General features: G+C 43.3%; 1 protein-coding gene across 2 annotated transcripts; it reads left to right on the forward strand.

The window, feature by feature from the left end:
• The first annotated feature begins 4,890 nt into the window (after positions 1-4,890).
• Positions 4,891-16,101, forward strand: EMP3 (epithelial membrane protein 3). 2 transcript variants are annotated; one of them, XM_054992255.1, is made up of 5 exons: positions 4,891-5,035; positions 8,059-8,144; positions 12,369-12,471; positions 12,591-12,731; positions 14,114-16,101. In XM_054992255.1, the coding sequence occupies exons 2-5, from the start codon at positions 8,067-8,069 to the stop codon at positions 14,281-14,283; spliced, it is 492 nt and encodes a 163-aa protein (XP_054848230.1). In that variant the 5' UTR covers positions 4,891-5,035; positions 8,059-8,066; the 3' UTR covers positions 14,284-16,101. The 2 variants fall into 2 exon arrangements, with proteins under 2 accessions (XP_054848230.1, XP_054848231.1); XM_054992256.1 differs by having other exon boundaries at positions 8,062-8,144.
• The last annotated feature ends 3,188 nt before the right edge of the window (positions 16,102-19,289 follow it).

Raw genomic sequence — 19,289 nt, forward strand, 5'->3', positions numbered from 1 at the left:
ATAATGCCATAGAATCCACCTGGCAAAGCAGCCATTTCCTCCAGGAGAACTGATCTCTGTCGTCTAGAGATCAGTTGTAATACCAGGTGATCGCCAAGCCGCCTCTGGAAGTTGGTAACCCTAGCATAAGATTCAATTTTAAGTTGAGGTTTCTGACTATCATGCTTTTGAGAAGGGAAGAAAAGCTAACACTGTTTCATCATCGAGGTTTCTAGGCCTCAGTATTGTGGGAAGGATGAGAATCCAGAAAATTAAAATACGCCATTCTTGGAAATAGGGAGGAGATGTACCAGGTGCAGCCATCATTTTGTAGTTCATCTCTTCCCAATGTCTACCAGGCTTCCCTTATCATTTTCAATCTTAGGGCAGCCCCAAACTATGTATGCTCAACGGAATTACACTACAGCCATTCCTAGATGGGGATGAACAGGTACTGCTCTGGGAAAGCTCAGGGACCTGTGGGTCCTATGGCCGTCCTTTCTAAACTTCTTACAAATACAGTATCCTTATGCATAAAAGCCCTGCAACTCTTGCCTTTAAAAATGGCAGGATTGAAATCAGAGTCTGATCTAGAACTACATGTCATACTGCACACTGATGGTCACATCATCATCATCACCTAAAAAGTTGCATGTCTCACTTGCTGACCTTGGCTCTCATTTGACAATCTGATATAGACCTGTACCGAACTATTTGCAACTGTGATCTTCACGCATATTTGATTAAATTTATAACCTCCCCAGACTCGGCAATTTATCTCTACCACAACCATGAGAAAGTTATTGTGACTCCATTTTACAGATATGGAATGGAAGCTAAGGGACAGGATTTTTTCAAGCCAGCCCCATTCCTGAGGACACAGTACAAGTGGCATATTCATTTCAACTTTGGCTGGATGATGCCTGGATGTGATGTGATTGTTGCAGGGCTGTGCTGTCTGGTGCTGAATTTGGACCAAAATTTCAACATGACTTTTCTTATACATTTAGATGTTAGATTTGAATTTTGTAACTTGGAGTAACACTTTCTAGTGTACAAATATCAGCTTTGGTGTTCAGACTGTGAGATGTCAGTTAAAATGTGTGACAAACTGAGTAGCACTATAAGGCATAAAGCAGAATGTGGTGGAAGTGCAGTGGCAGAGTCCGGAAGTCAAATAATGGATTGTGTCACTTCAGATCACAGGATGGGATCAGATTTATGACAGTTTCTCTGTGTTAAAAAATATTCTCTGCCAAATACTGATATAGCACCGCAGGGAGAGACTGAGCTAGAATCTTTCTCCCTGATGGGTTGTTTACTTTCGGGGATTTTAAATTATACCATTCAAAACTGGTACCATTCAAAAGTGGTATTATCCACCAGCATCCTGCAGTGGTATAATGCACTCTATCCTCTCTGAAGTCTACCATATCATTCTGCTGCATGTGTACTCTAGGCTGCTGTTGGAGATCTTTGGGGATTGAAAATGACTGTTCGGGTTTATGCTATGCTTTCATTTTTGCCTTTAGGCTTCTCTCTCCCTTTTTAAAAACTGGATCGATAAATGCTCATACTGAGAGTCCAATTAATCCAGCTGCTCCTTATTCTTCGCTTTCTCTTACCAGTCATTCTGTTGAAATTCCACTGAACCCCATAAGGGGGCTTTTACTATACATTTCATTTGTTGTTTGTGTTGCTATCAAGTTGCAGCCAACTTAGGGCAACCTCCTGGGGTTTTCAAGGCTTCCAGAGGTGGTTTGCAGTTGCCTGCCTCTGTGTAGCAACCCTTGGTGGTCTCTCATCCCAAGTACTAACCAGGACTGACTTTGCTTAACTTCTGAGATCTGATGAGATCAGGCTAGGCTGCGCTATCCAGGCCAGGGTGTACATTACCCACGCTATGTGAATTAATAGGTACCACTACACATGATTACCCACAAGATAGAAAGATAGGTTAGATTTTTAAAAAACTGTAATGAATTATTCTCATTTCTGTCCTAAGCATGCACCCAAAAGAATATAGAAAAACCACCCTTTAATCTTTCTTGAATAATTGTGAATTTTTATTTTATTTTTTATTTTACTTCATTTATAGCCTGCCTTTCTTCCTATCGGAGACTCAAAGTGGATTACATCATTCTCTTCTCCATTTTCCCCTCACAGCAATGAACCTGTGAGGGTTAGACTGAGAGGGTGTGACCGGCTCAAGCTCACCCAGCGAGCTTCCATAGCAGTGTGGGGATTTGTAGCTGGGTCTCCCTCCCTAGTCCAACACTCTAACCACTACACCACACTGTCTCTCATATAGGAATATGGCAGGGTGAGGAATGGATCTAAACAGATACAGAATCTGTGATCTTGAGTGTATGACTTGGGAAGTATAAATAAATATGTATCATATTTATATCTTGTTCTTCAGCTCCAGGCAATGTATCTGCAGTTATTTTCTTTACACAACAGTTTGAGCTGGCACATGATATAACAGCCCATTTGATTACCCCACAAAAATTGCAAAGCACCAAAGGAATTTTTCACACGTGATAGCAAAAGTGCCAGAGAGTCTCACACTGTAATGGCGCATACTTGTGTGAATGTTGTTAAAGATTGGGGGGGGGGGGGGAGTCTGGTTTTGATGGCCTAATGGCAAAACACTCTGCACATGCTTAGGTTCTTTTTATTATTCCATTAGCATATGGGTCTCCCTGATTGAAATCAGATTCTAGTAAGCCTTAGACTGAATCCTTGGTTCTTCTTTAAATCGCTTTTCCAGTATATTTCAGGTCTTTGTTTCCAGAGGTCACTTCTTCCAGGGATTCACCCCCAGAATCCTGCCAAGGTATGATCCAGGAAAGCTGGGGCCATAGTATGCAGTGCCCCGCCTCAAGCACTGTTGTACCTCACTCAAGAATTTCTAAAAACCAGACTGTTTCATTTGTGCCATGACTCGGAAAGAGTGGGCTTGTTTTTAGAATAGGAACATTTCTGTTTCTTTTTTTTCTCATCACTGGCAACTGCTTCCCAAGTGATTACATCCCCAACGACCTGATTCACCGAAATCTGCCCAACCAAAATCCCCCCTGACTCAGAATGTATTTTTCAAGATGATTTTTCATGCTTAAGTGATCTGGAAAGGAGGGGGAGCTTGCCTGCTATGACTTTATGCATGGAAGGATGCTTAAAGGGTGTTTGAGGTAACCTTAAGGAGAATACTGTTTATTTGAAGAAGCTGTTCTTTGTAAGTAGGTAATACCCTTTTTAGAAAATAACTTCTCATTCGGTTTATAGATTCTTGACACTAACCATTCATAGACACTAAAAATACACAGACGCTCGGGCACAGTGACAGGCTTGCAGAGGTATCTGTATTGATTTTCCATTCATTTCTTCGAAGCCCTGCCTGGAAATGTGGCAGCTCCATCTGGCAAAAAGGGCTGGCTACAGCCCAGCTGTGATCCCAGTAATGTGAAGATATTACTAAACAGGGGTAACTCCAAAAGACAGTGCAGTGATTAGTACATGTGATTAGAAGATTGGGGTTAAAAACTTAAAATTCCCACTCTGTCATGAAACTCAATGCTTTGGTAAGCCAATCACACTCTCTTAGCTTGACCTACCCCACAGGGCTGTTGTGAAAATAACATGGCGGAGGGAAGAACCATGTAAGCCAACTTGAGCTGCTTGGAGGAACAGCAGATCAAAGTAAGACAGGTAGACAGAGGCTGATTCCGCACACGTTGGATAATGCACTTCCAATCCTCTTTATAGATCATTTGGAACGGATTTTTTCGTGTGCGGAACAAAAAATCCACTTCAAACGATTGATAAAGTGCATTGAAAGTGCATTATCCAACATGTACGGAATCACCCAGAGACACTAGTTTGGAGGAGTATTAGAGGAGCAAGGATTTTGTCAAACTCTGTATTTATGTATTTATTTATGTATTTATTTATGTATTTATGTATTTATTTATTTATAAATATTTCTATGCCTCTGCTCCAGAGTCCAGCTTATGGGGACTGACAAATATAAACCACAAAAATATATATTTGTATACAATAAGATTTGGGTCCGGTAGTATATTAAAGGCCAACTAGATTTCCAGGGCGTGAGCTTTCCAGAGTCAAAAGCTACCTTCTTCAGAGCCTGCTACCCACCAGAAAATATGTGTGTAGAGTGAAGGTGAAATTAAACCCTGCCCTCAAATCATAGCTGACTTATGGCAACCCCTGGTGGGCTTTTCATGGCAAGAAACCAACGGAGGCGGTTTGCCATTGCCTGCCTTGCAACCTTGGTCTTTGCTGGAGGCTTCTCATCCAATTACTAACCAAGGCTGACCCTGAGATCTGACGAGATCAGGCTCTCCTGGCCTATCCAGGTCAGGGCTATAGAGTGAAGGTAAAACAGCATTTTAAACCATGCTATGGGGCCTCAATATACTGTGTGAGGTAGCAAAAAAAGGGTGATGGGAAATACTGATAGGGGGCACCAGTAACACAAATTGACATTAAAAAAAGAGCCAGATCCGAGTCCTGTAGCACCTTAAAGACCAACTAGATTTCCAAGGTATGAGCTTTCGAGAGAGTTGACTCCGACAAAAAAAAGAGAGACGTCTTTAGCAGCGCTCTTCTGTCTTTAAGAACTGTATGACAGGCAGAAATCGCACAGGTAACTCCTGGCATGGAGAGAAAATTAATTTTCTTTTGGTCTCCTGCGATTCTGCCTGCCGGGAAAGGAAAACGCCGAGCAACCCCAGGCGAGGAGCAACCCCCAGGAGGAGGGGCTCCGCTTTTGGCAAGAAGCGGGGCCCCTCCCCAGCCACCCACCCACCCCTTGCGCTTCTCTGCTCTCGGGGGCATCCGGCCAGCCCCCCGCTGCCTGGTCCCTCCCCCGTGGCTCGGTGCCAAGGGCAGGGCTGGCTGGCGCGTGGGGATGGACGAAATCGATTTTTTTCTTTTTAAATCAGAAGAAACTTCCCCGGACGAAAGACCAACCCCTGCAGCAGAGGAAGAGACTGGATCCCCCGCTCCTCGGCCTCTCCATCCGCGATTGAAGGTACTCAGCCCCGAGAGGGGGGAAAGGAGGCGGAGGGGAAGGAGCTTGGGGAGGGGGAGATCTGGAGATTTAGGACACGGGACCGGGACCCCAAACTTCTGGAAAGAAGAAGCCAGGTTGCCACCGAGCTGGGACTCCTCCAGAGAGCGGCTCGGGGGAAGAAAAAGTAGAGAGCTGGCTAATTTGGGGGAGCTGGCAGAGAGGCATCAGCTTGGGCTGTTTGCTAGAAAAGCAGCAGGAGACCCCTCCCCAGGCCAGGTTGCCAGAGCCTGCCTTGGCTCTAAGCCCTGGAGACCCCTCTTTCCCCTCCCCCAAGCCCTCCCCCTTTCCCCTCCCCCCAAGCCCTCCCCCTTTCCCCACCCCTCCAAGAGAATCCGAGAGTCCCCCATGGTCCACTACTTTGGTGTAGTGGCTAATATTTCAAACATGGGAGGGGTTTTTAATGGGAAATGATGTGTTTTGGACTGGGGCAGAAGAGAAACTGCTGGGCATCCATGCTGCGTCTCTGCTGCCAGAGGCTGGCATCTGGGCAAGTGTGAGCTTGGGACTGTTCACAGGGGTGCTGGTGTCTCCTTGCTCTCACCCTGGTCTCTTCTTTTCCTCTCTAGTCCTGCTTTATCTTCAAGGGCATTCAGACAGAACAACATTCACGGGGGGCAGAAATAGAGGCAGGGAAAGCCCATTTTGAATGCCAGCCGGCTGTCTGATCGATCTTTCTATTTGGATAATTGCAGATTCCATTTCTTAGAGTTTCTAAAGATGAACTTGAATTGGTAAAAGATCCCATGTGGTTAACACATAAGGGCATGCTTATTCAACCGTCTCATGGCCTAAAGCTGTAATCCAATACACACTTTTAGTATGAGACCCATTGGATTTGGTGGGGTTTATTTCTAAGTAAGCACACTTAGGACCGCACAGTGTATGGTCTTTTTCTGCTTTGTTTATAAATTCTACTAAGTTTGCAAACTCCATTTTGTGCAGAGTTTCAGGTGGGTAGCCATGTTGGTCTGTAGTAGAAGAGCAATATTCAGGTCCAGTAGCACCTTAAAGACTAATTAGATTTCCAAGGTATGAGTTTTCAACAGTCAAAGTTCTCTTCCTTTAACTCTCAAAAGCTCATACCCTGGAAATTTAGTTGGTCTTTAAAGTTCTACTGGATCCAAATCTTGCTCATTTTGTGCTTATAATTGTGCTATTTTACGAATCCTTGCAGAGAAACTGAACTGTTGCAAGAAAGTTTGTTATAGCAGTTGAACTCTGGCATAGTTTATGTTGGTTACCAATACGTCCAAGTCCTCCTTGGACAATATTGCTAAGAAAACTTCAGTAAAGGTAAACACTTTGGGTGATGTCTGCTACAATCCTATGTTCACTTACTTGGGACTAAACCGCACAGAATAAAGTGGGATTTATTTCAGATTAAATTTGTATAGGATTCCTCTAATCCCAAGTGAAGCTAGAGAATGCCTATTTTAGTCTGGAATGAATCACAAATATTATTCATATGAGGCCTAAAAGCAGCAGACACCATTTTAAAAAAAAACAAGTATAACTTCTCATTTATATAATCTTTCTATTCAGTTTACAGAAATACAAAGAAACAAAAAAGCCTATGTCGTTTTGAAACACTGTAGAGGAAGCAGAATGGAATGAAAGCTAACCACAGGGCGGATTATAAAATCCAAAAATAGCAGAGAAATAGATCAAGCCATGGTACAAGTACTCTTGCCTCTCAGAACTGGCATATTTTACGCCACCCTCTAACTCAGACCCATGATCCCATCTTTTTGCTTATCCCTTTCTGTATCATTATCCTAAAATAAAATGAAAGGATTGTCTTTCGCTCCTCTTTTACTTTTGTGTTCTGGTTTCTTAGGTTAAAGAGTGGCCTCTAGTTAGCTGGAACAAACTGGGAACCCAAATCTCCCGGGTGTTCTGGAAGGAGAGAACTGTCTTATAAGTAGGGAGAGTACAAACTACCCAATAGCAAAATCAAGGACTCCTGGAATCCTTGGGAGAGGAGGAAGTTGATTCTGGAAGAGCTAAGCACTGTGATGCGTGCATTTTCTGGAAGGAACAAGAAGCTACAGGTTTTTAATAAAAGGAGAATGGGCGGGGTTGAATTTGATTTGGTCCAAGTGCCCGTTTTCCATTGTTAGAATTTGGCTCTGAATCGTGGTGGCTGCTTCATACATTTTTTAAAAAATTATACACTACAGAGGTTTTGTTTTTAAGGGCCAAACTAGATGAGATGCCAGGAGATCTGTGATCCTTTAAAAAAAAAAAGGTTAAAAGCAGCTGTGTTGTTTTGTGTGTGTGTGTGAATGAGCCAAAAGTGCTTACAAGCATGTGCTTACAGGTACACTTGTCAAAGAGCCAAGATCCGCGGCACTTCTTCTTTTGAAAAATAACCCACTCAGAACAGAATCCAGCAGGAATTATAAGAGGGATTTCTCCTCTATCCACCAGCAGTTTGGAGATTCCAGCTCTGCTTTGGCTTTTTTTGGCCGCTCTGCAGTTTCTCTTGTGCCATCAGAATTCCCCGTTTGCCATTTGACACATCATTAGAGGGGCCCCTTGGTCAAACCAAGGGGGATAACTACACAGCCGGGCTGCCACTACCTCCACCCCTGGCGTGACTGGTGCTCACGTCACTCTGCAACATCTGGATCCTATTAGGCAGGACCTGGAGCCGCAGGAATGTGAGCTGGGTGGAAGAAGCCGGGTCCTGGCTTCTCCAGGGTGCAGGGGGCAATACATTGCATCGAAGGAGAGTCTTGTGGCTCCTGCCATCCTGGGATGATTCTGAACGTAATCTAGTGAGGCTGGAGTAATAATGGGGAGGCTGGAACAGTTTGATGTGTATTTGGGAATCTGGATTACTAGGTTCCCTGGGAGGGCGATTTTTGGTGATTTTTGTAAACCTTATCAGATTTTTTAAAGATTCCCCTAAGATCGGGAGGGAGGAGTGTCTCTTTTGCAAAGCATTTGTTTAATTCTGCTTCCCCTTCTCTCCCCAGCAGCCAGGATGAGTTTCCTGCTCTTTGCAGTCACTGCCCTCCACATCCTCATTCTCATCTTACTCTTCGTCGCCACGCTGGACAAGGTGAGCAAGTCCATGAGCTGGCTCCTCTCTTGCCAGTTTTTAACATCTAAATGAAAAAGCGTTCAAGTCCGGTGCCACAAGCCAGATTAATTTATTACATTTATATTCCGCCGTCCCCACATCAGCGGGCTCAGGGCGGATGACAACAATTCAACATATTAACAATTCAACATATTAAATATGTTTTTAAAAACTTTAAAAAACTCTACATCTAATAATTAAAATTACAGCTATGCAGATATAAAAATTTCATATATATACATATAAATAAAGAGACAGCACATAGTTTAAATTCGGTGTTCCGTACAGCAGTTCTTCCCAGAACAAATATATGAAATATAAAGTATGGACAACAGCATCTGCATAGGAGGGCATATGATTTAACCCCCTTCCCCTCCCCTTAGGTCCCCAAAGCTGCTTTTTCTGGATCCCACCTAAGTTTAAAGGTGTAGGGACAATTTTACTCACAGAAAAGAAACCACTGATCTCCATGTGCATGTCATATGGATAGTTATTGAGTTAGTGTCGCATGCGCTCTCCAGACAGGTCACGGACTGTTTGTCTCTTAGGGGGATCTTCCCAGAAGCCCTTAACTTCAGGGGATGCGAACTTTATTATGGAGCTGATCATCTGACTTTGATCATTTTGGCCCCCAAACATTTGTCTGAAAAACAAAAAAGCCCCTGCGAACACAGTCATTAGACATTTTGGTTCTAGATAACTTTAATGTTTACTTGCTAAGATTTATAAGCCACTTTTCATCAGCTTCCAGGGTAAAACTAAATAACAGTAAATTAAAAGACATAACCTACAACACGATAGCCAAATGCTGCAAAATGGTATAACTTGAGATGTCACAACAGCAGCAGTTATGAAAAGTCTAACACTTATAACCTAAAAAATGTCAATTAAAAGGCTTCTGTGTGTCAGAATGTTCTGTTTTGAAAAGTATGGAAAGCGGAAGCTAGATTTGCCTCCTAGGGACGGGTGTTACAATGGCCGTGGGGCCATTGCTGAAAAGTCTCTGTTGTGGGCAGATTCCAATATGGCCTTTCTGCTTGATGGAATTGGAGGCAAGGCCTTGTTTGCTCATTTCAGCACATTGTGTGTATGTACATGTGTTCATGGTTGGGGGGAGACCCATAGGGGCAAGCACTCTTTAAGATATCCTGTACCCAGGCAGTTTGGTGTTTGAAGCTTGGCATAGAAACAGATTGGCAGCCAGAGCATCTTTTCGATGTTAGGAAAATATGTTCATCTCTGCTTACACCAGCTGAATCTGGCAGCAGCTGAAATTTTCTGACTGGGAGCAGCTGCACATAGAACACATTACAGTAGAAAAGACGTCGCTAAGGTAAAGATGACACTAGCAAGAGCCTCGTATTCCAGCAGAGGGCGCAACTAGCAAATTAGCCAGAGCTTCTTAAAAATTGTAATTCTGGGCCATGGCAGGAACCTAGGAATCTAACAGTGCAGTCCTAAGAAGAGTCATTCCAGTCTAAGCCCTTTGAATTAAATGGGCTTAGACTGGAGTAACTTTGCTTTGGATTTCACCATACAAGTATTCCCAGACCGCAAACAGTTTTTTTTAAGGACAGGCTTTTCTCCTTCTTGCTCTTCCGACATTATCTTCCAGTGTCTTTGTACTGTTTTGTTTAGATTGAGCTTAAGTTTATTCACCTCCTTCCAATCTGTTGCAGACTAGGGACGAAGAAGAAGAAAAAGACAAGTAGAACTGGGTGTCATCTCCATGCTGATGACCTTTCCCAGAAGTGTTGGGTGGATGTTAAAACCCCTCAATAACAGAGCTGATTGCTTAGAAATGCTTCATAACCAGCATAGTATAGCGGTTAGAATGTTGGACTAGGAACGAGGAGGTCCAGGTCTGAATCCCTGCTCTCTCTCAGGGCCAAACTACAAGTGACGCCTGACACAGGTTGGACACTTGTTAGCTTCCCTCAAGTTTTGATGGGAAATGTAGGCAGCTGGGCGGAATGTTGGACAAGTAACAGTTGAAAAGTCTATTGGACAGCAGTCGGAGAGCCAAGCTGCAAGACCAGGACACCTACATTTCCCATCAAAACTTGAGGGAAGCTGACAAGTGTCCAACCTGTGTCAGGCGTCACTTGTAGCTTGGCCCTCAGTCTAACCTACCTCTCAGGATTGCTGTTGTGAGAATAAAATGAAGTTGGGGTTGCCAACTGTGGGTTGGGAAACTCCTGCAGATTCTGGGGGTGGAGTCTGGGGAGGGACCTCAGCAGAGGGAGTCCACCCTCCAAAGTCAGCCATTTTCTCCAGGGGAACTGACTTCTATAATCTGGAGATCAGTTGCAATTCCAAAAGATCTTCAGGCTCCACATGGAGGTTGGCAAATGGAGTAGGGATAACAGTGTCTCCCTTGAGAAGAAAAGTGAGATATATATATCTAACAGGGTAAAACAGTTGGCTCCCAGCCTTCTTCCCAGACTGGAGTGGGGCCACTTCAGCGCAGAGCTCCCAAGTCTAGGAGGCATTCCTGAAGGAAACTGTGGTATCAAAATCCACTAAAAGGCACAAGACAATTTGCAGGGTCTCATGCCTACATTGTCCTCCTGAGAAAGGTGAAATATCTCCAGGTCTTGTCCAAAACCTGGCCTAAAACTCACCAATGTATTCCCACCCTCTTAGGCCTTGAGTGTTTTGTGCTGATCCTAAAACAAAAATTAAACAACCAACAGGGATAACTTTGTTTTAGGAAGTTTTAATCAGGCAGTACCCACCCCCGCCTTGACACAGACAGAGTTTTCCCTCCCCTCAGTTTAAGAAAGGTGTGTGGATTTTGGGTTGAAGTTGTTCTTAAATTGACAACTGTGCCAAAGGCTGTGTCTAAGCCTGTGCTGGGGGCGGATGTCCAATTTATCCTGCAACCTGCGTATAGATCCCTGCCTTCATTAAGCCCTGACAAGTATTTCCCCAAGAACTGACAGCTGGCTGAGAATGAAAAGGGAACGGTGCGCCTGTTAACGTAAGTTATGTGTCGTTCTGTGAGGAAGAATTCTGCTTGGCAGACATCTTACTTTTTTGGGTCTTAATTTTCATATTCCAGACTTGAGGCCATGCCTAGAAATTCCAAACAAAAGCAAGTATTAAAAAGCAGACCAGTCTGAATTTGAATTTCTCAATAGTGTGGCTAAGGGTGACATGCTGTGAGGCAGGTGTGGGATTCTTGACCCTCATAAAATGAATGCAGGGGCAGTGAGTGGAGCTGGTTAACCCTTTTTCCATCAACCATCCTCTGTAAACCCTCCTTTGGACATTTCTTTTCACCCTCCCTCCATTTATCTCCAAGTAGGGTTGCCAATTCTGGCATGGGAAATTTCTAGAGATCTGGGGGTGGTACTTGGGAAGGGTGGAGAGGGAGGAGAGGGAGCTCAGTGGGGATCTGATACCATAGAGTCCACCCTCCAGAGTTGCCTTTTCCTTCCAGGGAAATTGAACAGTGTAGTTTGGAGATCGGTTGTAGTTCCAGAAGATCTCCAGGTCTGACCTGGAGGATGGCAACCTTAACTCTGCTACAAACCCAGGTTTGCTGCTCAATAATGTGTGGAAAGCCTTCCAGCTGTGGTATGTGCTATATTAAAATTAGCACTAGGGTTGCAGATGACGCCCCCCCCTAAAAGAAGACAAAGAGCATCCAAAAAGAGAATGTTGAGGGGATGCACAACATTTACCTATGTTAAAATTATTAACAGATGCAAATTTACAAAATTAATATGGCTTTAAATAGAAATATAATTTGCTATAGTGCCAGTTCTGTCTGGGGCAGCAGGCAGAGCTCAGCTTCTTGATTGTCACTCAGAGGTTTACAAAAAAATTCTTCAGGGAAAATAAACCCAGCCAGCTTTATTGGACAGATCCCTGACATTTCAGAGGCCAGGCCTCAAAAAAGAGGACTGAAAAAGAAGACATCTGGCCACTCTAAGAGGAACAATTAGACAAGTCTTGCAAATAAATCTACAGAAGTTGCTGACTCGCAGAGATTTTTATTAGCTTGTTTGTCCATATTTGCCGCACACACTACACCACACCAGTAAAAAAAAGAAACTTATAGGAAGATTGCCCGCCTGCCTTCAATATGCTATACTTGCTTGGAACCCGGATAGGTAAACCAGCCTGGCTAGAATCCTGGCTTCAAAATCTCCCTTGTAATTTTCTTTTTTCTCTTTTTCTCCCCGTGCCCTCCAGTCTTGGTGGGTTCTGCCAGATGACAATACAGTTAATATCTGGTATGACTGTACATATCATAACGCCACTCAGTCCTGGATATGCCAGTCGGTTTCTAAAAGCGGTAAGTACCTGAAGGAACTGCATATCTTGTGGGAAGGATCTTTCTGTTATGAAAGCTGTGCTCCAGAAAAGCTGCATTCAGTCTCCTGCCACTTCCCCCCCTCTTCTCCCTTACTCCAGAGTGGCTCTACGCAGTCCAGGCCTTCATGGTCCTAAGTCTTCTCTTCTCCAGTGCTGCCTTCATCATCTTCATGTGCCAGCTCTATACCATGAAGCGTGGGAGCCTCTTTTATGCCACTGGAATCTTCCAGATACTTGCTGGTAAGGGCATGTTCTGCTTTTTAACTGTTTAAGTCCAATTTAATTATCTCAAGATATACAGTGTCACAGGGAGAGGGGAGGGCTTACCTGCCAACATTTCACAGACAAACATCCCTGTTTTCAGACTGGGAACATTTTCTGAGTCTTTCACCTTTACAAGTTACTGAAGGCAGTTGACTGCCTGCCGTGTACTGGATTAATTCAGCAATAGCCCGTCGCCCACTAATTTAAAAGCCAAGAGAGCAATTGTTCTTTTGGCTAAAGAAATAGTAGGAAAACATAATTGTCCTGCAATATGTCATCAGTAGTTTGAAACACGACTGCCGAGCAGTGTGTGAAATGGGAAGCTGTGCACTGCATGGTGCTTTAGTGTTCATGTGCGTGCATTTTCTTCTATGTGAGCTACCGTCTCATCCGCCCAGAGATTTAACTGCTTGACACTCAGAAGAAGGAGATGAACCTAGAAAAAAACTGACCATTTTATCATCTCGCTCATTAACAAAATTTTAACAAGGCATCTCCTAGTTTGCAAACATAGGGATTTACCCTAACAAATTTAACCAGTTAATGTACCTGACATTTGAAGCATATGAAGGCATGAACTTGGCATGAGATAAAGCATTGCGGAAGGTGGGTATGAAGTGGCCGATTAAAGAAGAAGTAGCAGAAGAAATGTAGGCACTCAGATAGATATACCATTTGTCCCAGTAACAATAATTTACCTAGTATACCACTTTTTGGCTAACTCTGCTGAGTCTAAAAAAGAGCAAGAGTCCAGTAGCACCTGTAAGACTAACAAAATTTGTGGTAGGGTATGAACTTTTGTGAGTCACAGCTCACTTCTTCAGATACTGCTGAGTCTATTCCATATCATGATGCCTTCCTGTCGTTTTGCCGTTGTTGCTGTGGCTGCTGGTGTAGTGCTGTGTCAACAGGACTTCCTCATGGCAGCCTTCCACATATTTTCCCTGCCTGATATACCAATAGGTCAATTACCAAGAGAATGGGAACATTCTGCGGGGACTGAGATAAGGGAAATGGTACTGATGTGGGCAATTCTGAACTTCCCCACCCACATAGCAGCCATCCCAGCCTTGCTATGATCTTTCCCAAAACATTGCAGCCAAGAGTTGCATAGAAACATCACAACGTTTGAGACTGGGAAGGGGATACTTTCCCAACAGTGTCGATGCTTTCCCAACCCATGTGAAAGTGACCGCAGGCAGATTTAGACTTGGGAAATGTTTTATATTCCAGACGCTGTCTAGGAATGCACATTGCAGATCCCAGAGTAACCTCAAAATTTTGCTCCAGACAGTATGATGAAGCCCCGTCACAGGTCAAGGACCCAATGCTAATGTTCTGTCTGGATCTCTTCCCAGCCATCTCTGTGTTCACAGCTGCTGTGATCTACACAACCCATGTGGACGAGTTCCAGCAAGGGCGACAGGCAGGTGGCTCTTTCGGCTACTGTTTTGTGCTGGCATGGCTTTCCTTACCCTTGGCTCTTATCAGCGGATTTATTTACATCCACCTTCGAAAAAAGGAGTAGTTGGCAATGACAAGATCTCTCCATTTGTCCTGGAAGGGAGCTTGTTCTCCTGTGACTTTTGCTATGTATTCACTCTTTGCTGTTTTCAAAGGCAGTTATGGTACAAAGACATACACGATGCCTGGCTTGATCCACTAGGGTTACTGCACTGTCAATGCGTTACCTCTCGTTTGTGAGGTATCATGCACTTTGCATGGTACAGCAACTCCAAGGTGGGTCATCTTGCACTACGCATCTCCTTGACCTCTGAGGTACTATCATACACTAAAGTTGCAATCCTGAGGGCGCTTTCCTACGAGTAAGCCCCATTGAGCATCATGTGACTCGCTTCTGCGTAGACCTGCTTAGGATTGCTCCCTATGCAGGTTTTTTTGCTGGCAAAATTACGTGTCATGATGCTGGTGTATATGCCGATTCAGGAGGAATGTCTTAAATGTTCTTCATACTTAGTCCATTTTGTAAGTTAGTTTCTGTAGTTAGAAATGATTCCTTTAAAAAAAATATCATTGAAAACTGAAGCAACATTTATACTTTCAAAATGAGGAACTGTAGACTTCCTTCTGCCCCTCCCTTGATATTCTGCAGCATGGTGAATAGCTCCGCTGCCCCTCAAAAAAACCCTGCATTTTTTTCTGTTTTACAAGAATAAAAGTGTGTGGGGAATTCAATAGGTTTGTTTACAAAATATTTCTGTGGCTTATGTAGGGCAAAACATGGATCAAAACTCAAGTGTGAAAAAATAGCTTAAAAATTTTCATTTTTAAATACAGGGTTGAATAAGAGAGATCTTTTGCATGTTACTCAGGATATTTTAACATCTTGAAAGCTAAAACATTGAGAAAAAAGTTATAAATTGTAGCCAGAACTTCTGGAACCTTTTAAAGTTTTAAGAGTAAAACTTGCAGAAATAAGAATATTGCAAGTGCAGAGTTTTTTTTTTAAAATTCAGAAAACATTGCAGTCCTAAGCAGAGGTTACTCCAATCTAAGCCCATTGATGTTAGTAACCTCTTTCTTTCCTAACTTCCGTTTCTACATTATGAGGAATCCAGGAGTGTGGAGGCAGAACTGACGGAATTTTATAACTAGTGTTACCAACAACTTTATAATTTAATCCCCCCACACGTGTTTGTATTCTGCAACACAGAGAAGGGGTTTTCATTTGTATCAGTTCAAGCACTTTTAAAACATGTTAGGCATCCATCTGCTTTGAAGCAGCAGCCTGAGAATCACAGTATGAATGTGAGACTCATGTTTGCAAATACTACAGGTCTCCTCATCAATAGGCTGCATTTGGCTGCATCTCCTTGCTTTGTTGACATTCACTAGCAAACCAAGGTTCGTTTCAGTATAGTAGGTGAATTGAAATATACATGTTTATTCTACAAACAGCTGTTTCTTTTTAAAGGAACGCCAACATGCAGCCACTATAATTACCCCTTTCCCTCCAGCAGCCATTTTAAAGCAATAGCTCCAACTTCAAGTTTGATGAATTTGTGGAGATTCTGGACTTCCCAAAAGAATGGTAAAAGATGGAAAGATGAAACTAATCATATCTATCCCACTTCTAAAACTGGTGTGTGTGTGAATCCACTTCTAAAACGGGGGGTGGGGGTGGGGGTTCAAATCCTGTCTACTTTCCCCCAGTAATCATGTCCACAAATACAATGTGCCTTGAACAGTCTGTTGTACAAATTTTAAAAAACAGGTTCCTTCCATGACATTTCTATATCAGTAACAGTATTATATGTGTTGACTTCTCTGAAGTCTACTTGTACCTTTTATATGCATTTGAAGAATTAAAAAGAATAAAACTTTATATAGAACCCTGTCTTCATTCATACTTCAAAACTATGCTGTTCTACTTTCCAGCCTTTTTAAATGTATAGTTTACCTTTCTCACAAAGGCTCCTGGAGGATTATAAAAAGATTAAAAACCTCTAAAAATACAGAAAATACTATTTGCAAACATTGAAAACTACATGGTTGTTGTGGGTTTTCCGGGCTGTATTGCCGTGGTCTTGGCATTGTAGTTCCTGACGTTTCGCCAGCAGCTGTGGCTGGCATCTTCAGAGGTGTAGCACCTCTGAAGATGCCAGCCACAGCTGCTGGCGAAACGTCAGGAACTACAATGCCAAGACCACGGCAATACAGCCCGGAAAACCCCCAACAACCATCGTTCTCCGGCCGTGAAAGCCTTCGACAATACATTGAAAACTACAACTCCACCCTCTTCATAGGAATGCCTTCCTAAAGTGCAGATTTCCTGACCTTGCCAGGTAAGCTATTCCTTCCAGGTAGGGGCTGTCACAGAACACTCAAGTAGAGGCAGCCGCTGCTGTTTCCTGTTTGCAGAGCAGCACCTTCAAAAAGTCTTGTTCAAATGAGCAAAGCTGTCACGGTTCAGCATATCCAGAAAGGAAGTCTTATAACTGTGTCAAAATCAAAAAGAGTCCAGTAGCACCTTTAAGACTAACCAATTTTATTGTACCATAAGCTTTCGAGAATCACAGTTCTCTTTGTCAGATGCATGGAGGGCAAAAAGAAACTGGTCAGATATAGAGGAGGAGAGGGGAGGCCGGAGTAGATGCAAACAGTTCCTTCTGATATGGAGATGCAAACAGCTCCTTCTGATATGGAGATCAGTTTGCTTCTGTAAAGGAAATCAGTTACTTTTGATAATGAGATAACCATTCATAGTCCCTATTAAGTCCCAGCTTGACAGTCAAATTTACATATGAATTCCAATTCAGCAGCTTCCCGTTGGATTTTGTTTTTGAAAGGTTTCTGTTGAACTACAGTGACCTTTTAAGTCTTTGATGGAATGGAATGTCCTGGTAATTGTGTGGATCCCAGGCTATCAAGACCTTTATAGGTAATAACTAGTACCTTGAACTGAATCCCAAAATTAACTCAATAGAATGACTGTTGAATAGGCGCAATATAGTCACCTTGCCCAGCTTCTACTAATGGTAATCGAGCCACGGCATTCTTTACCTGCTGAAGTTTCTGAGTTGTCTTCAAGGACAGTAAAGGGAAGTTCTGGAGAGCCTTCCTTTGGTCCACTGAATATTTAGGCTGGTAACCCGTTTATTTACAAATGCTGAGCAGATCAGAGTGCATAAGCAAGCACACAGGCTATACCAAATCCACAGCACCTTGTAACCTACGAACATCTTTTCTTTAGAATCACTGTTGGTTTTCCTGCCAACTCCATATTCTTATTATTCAGTTCTCACATCCTTAATTCCCTGCACACAGGAAAAAGTGAACTAGTTTTAATCTCCTTCTACCCCTAACTGTGTACTCCCTGTTTCAATATAAGAAGAGGTTTATTGAGGGCACTCATCGATCATCTTCTGATATGCATGGGAATTAATCTCAAGCCTGAAATCAACTATTGTCTTGCCACTAAAGAGGTCCCACTTTTCTTCAGCAGAATTAATAGACGTGAAGGAGCACACATGAAACACCAGGGGGCAGGCTGTGATTCTTTAATAGACATTTTGCAGGAACCTGGTATTCATCTGGTGCCCAACTGTGGCCTATTCAGGCACATTCCTAGTACTCAAGGGGGTCATGAAGGGACTTTGAAACAGCCCAAATGGTATCTGGACAACATCCAGCGTTGAGGCTTGCGCTCCATCCTGGATTTTACGCTCTGCCTCGCTACTTTTTGATGCCAACAAAGCCACCTGTGACTTTATAAAGCAGGAGAGGATTGATACAGAACAATCTCAGGGGTTCAGTCTCTGTAGTCAGGTTTCTTGCCACAGGCCTTCACTCTCCTATTTCCTGTGGGGCTACGATTTGTTCTTTTCCAAGGAAGTGGCAGGAGCAAAGGGTTATGTAGCAGGGTTGGAAGTGGAAGACCCGAATCCCTGATCTCCCTGTTACAAAGCCCCATTAAAAATATACAGAATGGTCTTTCAAAATTGGTTGCTTTTTCCAGAGAGGCTGGCTGGAGCAGGGAGGGGGAGGATTTAACAAAATAATGTAATTGGGGTCTTTAAGTGATGGGAAAAGAGGGACTGGAGCTTAGCTGCTGCTGAGAGGGGGTAGTTGAAGAATTGCAAGGTGGTGGTGAAGCATAGAGGAAAGGAGAGAGCAGAAGCAATTGGCTGCAAATTAGGACGTGGAAGAGGAGGAGGACATGAAAGGAATGGGTTTGAGGTGTATATACACACCGTGGGTAGCATTGCAACAGATAAAGGTGAAAGCTGATTGATTTCGATTGATAGTGGACAGCTGTTGTTTGTCACGGCATGTTTGGACAATGATGCTGTAGTGGTTCACATCCTTTGGTTGAACTGGTAAGGACTGCTTTTTGCTTTAAAAAATAAAACAGGAGTCCAGTGACACTTTTGAGATAAACAAAACTTACTCCAGCCTAAGTTTTCCTGAATCACAGCTCACTTCATCAAAAGCATGAAATGAACACCCATAAGGTGGATACATTTACAGCAAGGGTCACATACCAGAGAGGGTAGCGTTTTCAAAATCCAGCTTAAAACCACATGCAGTCATTTGTGCTCCCTCCCCAAATTCAGGGACACACAAAACAGCTTTCTGGAGGAGGCTGGCACAGGCAGAAACTATCTGAATATCCTCCTCCTCTTCCCAGAAGTCCAGTTAGTCATCCCAGCCAGATATCTGTTTATGCAAGCTCCTAAAAAATTGAGGTTCTGACGGATGGATATGTTGGGAGTGTATCTATATAGAAGGCGGCAATACTGGAAGCATCCAGGGTACAGAAATAATCACGCAAAAAGTAAGAGCCATGCACTGAGGATACTAGGCAACGCTTCCGCCCCAAAATTAATCTCTTAGTCCTATGGGCAGGGAAAGAAGCATTGGGGGCTATCTGCTATGCCTTCTACCATTGGTGGACAGTCTTGAGTGGCCCTTTGGCAAAACCGTTTTCCCAGTCCAGCCTGACAAAGCTATCACGGAGGGCAATCTCCACACAAATGAATAACTATATACTCTGTACAGATTTTTCCACTT

Source organism: Eublepharis macularius, chromosome 12 (assembly GCF_028583425.1).
Source record: "Eublepharis macularius isolate TG4126 chromosome 12, MPM_Emac_v1.0, whole genome shotgun sequence".
NCBI classification, from domain to species: domain Eukaryota; kingdom Metazoa; phylum Chordata; class Lepidosauria; order Squamata; family Eublepharidae; genus Eublepharis; species Eublepharis macularius.